The sequence below is a fragment of the Solea senegalensis genome, linkage group LG17 (genome assembly GCF_019176455.1).
Source record: "Solea senegalensis isolate Sse05_10M linkage group LG17, IFAPA_SoseM_1, whole genome shotgun sequence".
Classification (NCBI taxonomy): Eukaryota; Metazoa; Chordata; class Actinopteri; order Pleuronectiformes; family Soleidae; genus Solea; species Solea senegalensis.
In genome coordinates, this window is record NC_058037.1 from 10582257 (window position 1) to 10589492 (window position 7236).

At 40.9% G+C, this 7236-nt stretch overlaps 1 protein-coding gene across 1 annotated transcript; it reads left to right on the forward strand.

Annotated features, from left to right (window-relative positions):
• Positions 1 to 665: 665 nt before the first annotated feature.
• LOC122784202 (pro-opiomelanocortin-like) lies at positions 666 to 5638 on the forward strand. The gene is made up of 3 exons (XM_044049358.1): positions 666 to 778; positions 3848 to 3974; positions 4900 to 5638. Exons 2-3 carry the CDS (start codon positions 3855 to 3857, stop codon positions 5470 to 5472), a joined length of 693 nt encoding a protein of 230 aa, XP_043905293.1. The 5' UTR covers positions 666 to 778; positions 3848 to 3854; the 3' UTR covers positions 5473 to 5638.
• The last annotated feature ends 1598 nt before the right edge of the window (positions 5639 to 7236 follow it).

Sequence of the window (7236 nt, forward strand, 5' to 3'; positions counted from 1 at the left end):
AAAAGCGCCGGAACAAAACGATCCAATCAGTCAAATTGATTTTACATGCTTGGCTGTGGCTCTTCAGCCTTTTTTGTTGCTGCGAGTGTTAAGATGTCAGTGATTAGTGAGTGGCCTTTGAGGGATTTAAAGCAGGGATTGACAAGAGTCGACTGATGAACAGCAATTGCTTTTATTAGTGTGTAAACACACGAGGAGACAGTGTATAGTAGACACACACACACACACACACACACACACACACTCAAAAAAAAGAGTTTAACTTTTTTAATTCCACACCCAAAACCAGCAGGAAGAGGAGAGCATCAAGTCAACAACTACTTCATTAATGCGTTTACCTGTTGTCTGGTGACGTGAGCCGCTCCATTGAGCACAGTGTTAAAGCAGTGTGTGGGTGGCCTTTACACAGGCCATTCACAAACACACACACGCACACACACACACACACACACACACACACACACACACAAACACACACCTACACAGGGAGGAACAGGAGACCCCTAACCTCAATCACACCCTGAGGTCGAGAGAAGCTTAGCTTCATCTTTCACAAGGCTATATAAAGAGCTTTTCTTCTCCAAGCAATGCGGCAGCAGACCCTCTCCTACTGAACATTTCACCACAGAGCAGCAGTGAGAGGGAAGAAGAAGGAGGAGGAGGAGAGGGATCACTGAGAAGAAGAAGAAGAAGAAGTCGAGACTCTGGAAGAAGAAGATCTGTGGACAGACGAAGGGAGAGAAGCAAGAAGGGAGGAAACGATTGCAGTTTGGAAAAGGTAAAAATGTTGCTTTCATGTTATTGTTTGTGCATTTTTTGTTGTTTTTAGTGCATCTTGTGTTTTTTCTGTGCACATTCACTTGCTGGTTAATTGTCCTTTTGTCTCACAACATGATTGTGTCATTTTTTGGGGGGGGGGATTTGTGTCCATTAACATGACGTACAAGTTAAAAAACAAAACAAAGCAAAACAACCTGAAAATAAATGTGCATAATGAGGTTTGTGTTGGATTTAACTGCAGCCCTCAGTCTTTCTCCTAACAGATTATGTCTGTGGAGACCAGAGTGCAGCTGAGTGAGTCATGCTGAGGGAAGAGTGTAGTCAAGAGTTACAAAGACAACGGCCCACCAAGGAGTCACTCTGTAGAATAACGGAGGCTAAAGGGAGAAAAGAAGAAAATGCAATTTCCCAGCAAAAAAAAAAAAAAAAAGTGAGACGTTTATAAGCAGCAGGGAGAAAACTTTTGACCTAAGCTGTTATTTTTTTATAGGAGCTTAACAATGTTGACATACTTAATCAATGACATCATGTGATGAAATCTAAAAGTAATCAGACTTTAAAGTTTAATTCCTTCCATTTTATTCAGTTTTATTCACACATGTAAAATAAATCATGATAATGCAGAGAGTGGTAAAGAGATGAAAAGGTAGAACCAGTGGAAAAACTGCGACATTATTAAATGATCTTAAAAAGCAAAATGCCATGTCTTCATGTCGTGAAGGACAAGGTTCCGTGTCTGCCTGAAAATCCCTGGAAGCTTTTTTTCCATGCGTCTGTGTGGGACCCACACAGACGCATCCTCCCTTTTTGTTTTGCGATGGTCATGATGTATGTGCTCTGTAAATCATCCTTGAGGTGGAATGCAAGGTAATGTTTGCTCACCACTTCGCCCAACAAAGCCAATTACTGCCGTCGCCCGTCATTGACCTTTCAAACCTCCAGATCACTTCTTTAACAAAAGGTGGAGGTGGACAGATGGTTTTGTGTCCCTGAATGACCCAGAATAAACGCCTTTCATCCCCGCCCTCCCCTCCAGCAGCTTTACAAGGTTACGGCATTCAATTAAGGGCTGATTTAAAACCATTATTAACCATTAACATAGAATAGGGACTGTGTGGAGACAGGGACTGACATATGTTTAAAGTCAGCCTCAGGTCTGTGCTCATAGAGACAGTTTGGGGATTTTTTTTTCTTTGAATTACTGACGTGTTGAAACATTATCATCACTGACTTTGCTGAGGCTGCTTCTGTCTCCATTAACAAGCCTTGGCAACAGACTCTTGCTCTCCCTGATTACATGTTATCAACAACAGGGACACTTCTGAACCAAAGATTTGAAACACTAAAGTCACACGCTGACACAATTTGGACTTACTAACTAGGGGTTTTCAACTCCTGTGTTCCATTGGCATCATTATTGATTAGATGTGATGGAGTTCAGTGCATGGAGGGGAGCAGTTTGGAAACTTCAGTTTCCAGCTGGAGAAAGATGTGAAATGGTAAAGGGAAAAAAAAAAGAAGAAGTGACGATCATATTCTTAAGATATTGCTTATATAAGCTTTTATTAGGTGGCTAAAATCAGTCATCAGTGAGTGCACTGCAAAAACCTGAATTATTCCTTTTAATAGAAGAATACATTTGGAGAAATCCCCAACCGGCATTTGTAATAACAATAAAAAACAACTTTGTCTTGTTGTTGTTGTTTTTTATGACGTATTAGTACTGATATTCAGTGCTGACATTAATTATACGACAACTGAAGCAGAACAGGGTCTTGTTGTGCTAAATTAGTTCCATTAAAGCTTGGGTTATTATTACCTTAAGTCTGTTTTTTATGGAGGTGAAGAGCAGGTGTCTGCAAAAAACCTTGTGCTGTGTGGGCCCACGGTTTCTATGAGAAGGTCAAGCTGTAAATGTTTATTTTACAATGGCGCCGCAGACATTTGTGTGTTTAAATGACAGACATACCATAGTTTCAGTTCACCACAAATGCAAGGGACAAGGCAAGGGCCTTGCCTGACTATGGTATGTCCGCCAGCACATTTCGTACACAAGGACACCTCAATTTCAAATTGTGGGAACACTAAAATGCACAGTTTGAACAAAACACAATTATGACATAAATTAAAGTGCAGAGTGAAACATAAACATAAAATATGATAAGCGAATGTAGAGTGCAGGAGATTTAAAAGAGGTCAGTCATATACGCAATATAGAGAAAAGCAGGGGCTTTAACCTGGATTTAAAAACACAGATTGGTGCAGCGAAGTGAAAGACAAGTCTTTTTTCTTTTCGTTTTTTTCTTCATTTGTCTCGTTTCATTATTACGATCATGTGATGATAAATAAAATGCCAAACATGACAAAGATCAACAAGGATTTCATGAATTACAGCAGGCAGAGAAAAACCACAGTGACAAACACAGCTCATTTTCCCGTGGCTGCGTCATACTCTAAGTCATCATGTGTTTTCCCAGCTCAAGTATTTTCATGTGAAGCGACTGCATCGGGAAATTATTGGTTTTGCGGTCCATGAATAAATAAATCTGACTTTTTTCAGATAATATCAATGAGGCTATGATATTCTCCACTCTATGCAACATATTCAAACTATTACTCTCCTCTCCTGCGTCATCTTTTATCTCGTGTGTGATCTTAATGTCTGTTTTTATCTGAATGCCGATTTCAACGTCTCGCTTTGATTCTGTGATTTCCCCCGTGCATTTCTATGCCCTTGTGCAGCACTTTGAGTTGGCCTGCGTATCGAGAGTGCTATACGAATAAACTTGAACGCTGCAAACCATCAAGTCTCTCTGCAGAGAGAGACACGGCGTCACATTTTATTTATTTTTTTTACGTGGAAAAACCAAAACCATCTGTGTTGATTCTTGTGATTTTGGGGCTGAAGGTTTATGGGAATGTTTACAATTTACAATACACTTGGCTATGTGTGTATCATTTATCCCAAATAAGAAGGTGTTGTTGGAGTCACATGAAACTGTATTTGTATTACAGTTATTACAGCTGTCAGGTTTCACAGCTCAGTTATTCTGCTCTTGCACTGCAGGCTGAAGATGGTGTGTCTACGGTGGATGCTGATGGTGGTGACGGTGTACGTATGCGTGCCTGGGTGTGGGTCAGTGTGCTGGAACAGCTCCATCTGCAACAACCTGAGCACCGAAAGAAGGCTCCTGGTAAGTGTCTTCACCTTGACCTCTGTGTGTTGCTCTCTGTTTATTTCTTTTCCTGTAGCTGGCGTCGCTCTTTGAGGAAAAACAGAGGGGAAAGAAAAGGCGAGAGAGACAGAGAGAGAGAGAGAGAGAGAGAGAGAGAGAGAGAGAGAGAGAGAGGGAGAGAGAGAGAAAAAACACTCATTTGCCTTGTTTCCTTTCTGGGTTTTTATTTTTTTTCCTACTGCTTGTATCCCACTGCTTTTAGTAGAGCACAGTGTGCTTTGAAAGGTATATATATATATTTAAGGTAAACATTTAAGGGGAAAAATGTAATACATTTGTCATGATAATTAGGCAATCTATGCCTTTGATTTGAAAGCAGATGTGTTTTGTTGCATTAACCAGTAAAAGCTCTGTAAATGTTAGATTAGACTTTTAATCTTATTATCTCCATCCATCCATCTTCTACCACTTTATCCTCCACATGATCCCAGCTGACTGAGGGCGAAAGGTGGGGTAAAAACAACCCACACAGGTCGCCATCCACTCCCACACACACCTGCAGTCAATTTAGCGCGTCCACTTTATCTAATCAGCATACTGCATGTTTCTGGACTGAAAACCCAGGCACACATGGGGAGAACATGCAAACTCCATGTTCCATGTAAGGACACGTGAGTGTCATCAGTAAAATGTGATAATTGTTTGAAAAAATCGGCGTCAGGGTGATAAAAATACAGTCAACTGCTTGCTGTTAAAGCAACTCTTGCTGCAGGTGACTGGACGGTGTCATCTCTGACAGTGACGATTCAGATTTGTCATTGGTTCTTTCATCTCTTGGACTAAATGATGATGAAGTACAGTCAGCAACTTGTTGTTAAATCATCTCCTCAGGTGATGAAAACAGTGAGATTAAAAATGTTTCTGTGGATTTCCTCCCCCGCAGGACTGCATTCACCTGTGCATGCCCAAAGTCCGTGCTGAACTAGCAGAGCAAAGTGCACTGGCCGTGAAGACGTCTGAAGACGAAGATGTTGACGACGACTACTTAGTCGGCATAATATTGGCCACCCTGGCCTCCTCCGAAGACAAGATAACAGACTCCGGCCTTCAAGCCCGTGGTGACGACCGACGCTCCTATTCAATGGAGCATTTCCGCTGGGGGAAACCGTCGGGCCGCAAACGCCGGCCTGTCAAAGTCTTCGCTTCTTCTCTGGAGGGAGGCGGCTCCGGCGAGGACAGTTTTCTCCCACAGATTCGCAGGCAGTTGCGCAGCTACGTGGATGCGGCAAAAGGGGGACAGCAAAGCCAGAGGTCAAAGGTCAACTCCAAGTCGCAAGTCCTGCTGAGCCCGCAGGACGGGAGCTACCGCATGGGTCACTTTAGATGGGGGAACCCGCCCGCCTCTAAACGTAGCGCCAGCTTTATGAAGCAGTTAGAGGCGAAACCTAAGGGGCAGCTGGCCTCACTCTTCAGGAACATTATGTTGAAGGATGTGCAGCAGAGAATACTGGAATGAATGGGTGGAGAAGGAAGGCAGTGGGGTAGCTGTAGAAGTCTTTGCATGTTAATGTTTTAATTTATTTTACTATTGTTGCTGTCTCCTCTTGCATGTTTTTCAAATGTCTTGTCTGGGCCAAAGGTTTGTCCCATTAAAACCTCAAATAAAGCTAAAAAAAAAAAAAGACACTGTGACTGCCTGGACCTGCTTGGTGTTGACTTGAAAGCTTTTCATAGATACAAATAATCAAAATACATGACACAGGGTGACGCCTGGGTCACAATTATCCCGACCAAAATGGTCGCGGTTAACAATATTATTGCAATGACTGAAACTATTTTAGATTCGTAAATGTAAAGGTGCAGCCTTCTGTCACAGAGGTCAGTGAAACATTATTTAATAAGATCACAGATGATGAATGAATGAATAATAGGGCAATAGGAAAGATGCCAGATCACAAGCACTGTATGCTGGTGAGAATTTTCAAGTCACATGTGAAATATTGATGTTTTTCTTCATTCGCGATTAAAACGATAATAGAAAAATCACCAGGATTAATTTATTAAGTGCTCAGTTATATAAGTGCTTTTAATCCCAATAAGGGGTATTATGATATATTGTTCCATCACTGCGTGGCAGATCCACTTAAATCTCACTCATGGCCAGTGGTCAATTTTTATTTCTATAGCCCGACATCATAAACACAATTTGCCTCAGAGGTCTTCACAGTCTGTACAACAAGTGACACGCTTCCTCCCCTGACCTACCAGTGGGTCTGCTACTCTTTATAAGATATATCCAAATAAATATAGCGCCCGATTTCCAAAAAACATTTATTAATATTATTATTATTATTATTGTTATTGTTGTTATTACCGTATTTACAAATATTTACATACTTAAAATAAATAGTTTGAGTTTACTTTGTTGGTGAGGGCAACATACATGTATCTCTACTTTATCGTGCAATTAAAAGAGAAAACCTAAAAGCTCAACTTAAGATAGAGCTGCAGAAAGAAACTTGGTGTTTTGTGTTGGTTTGTTTTGTCATTACTGATTCAAATGTTGCAAACACTACACTGGGAATTGTATTCAAAGGACGGGGGCACTAGATACGATGAGGACGTGTTTTAATAAGCAACGCAGTTAATAGTGAAATGTGTTTTTGTTGAGTTCACACGCTGTAATTATATTAAAGATTATTCCGTTTGTGGCAAACACTTCCATTTGTTCAACTGGTTTCATATGATGAGCAAGAAAAAAGGGGGCGATATGTGTGGACGAGGTAAACAAAATGATAAAATGTTTGATATTAGATGATGTCATTAAAGAGGAACAGTATAACTGGGAGTATTGTTAGATAAGAGGGTAAGGGCTTCTGTGTGGCAGTTTCCATACTCATTGGGTGTTTTCCACATCAGCTTGCAGAAAAAACTCAGTTTATATAATGAATTCACACTCTTTTTGGTTCTTGAGCTAATTCTCTTTGCTGTAGATCACCGTCTACAACCCACACAGAACGCGAGACTAAGTGATTCGAGCACACACCTCAGTAATGAAGGGGTCAAATCATTTATGGTTACGGACAATTTTATTGTACAACACAGCAACATCACTAGCATGCAGAGTCAGGTATGACACTCATAAGGCATTTTCTCCATGTAAAAGCTGCCTTTGTCCCCAGGTAATCCAGTTTTTAAAGTGCAAAGTTCACATTAGGAATAGATTTGACCTATAGCACTACACTGTAAACAGATCTATTAAACCAGACATGTCATGTCA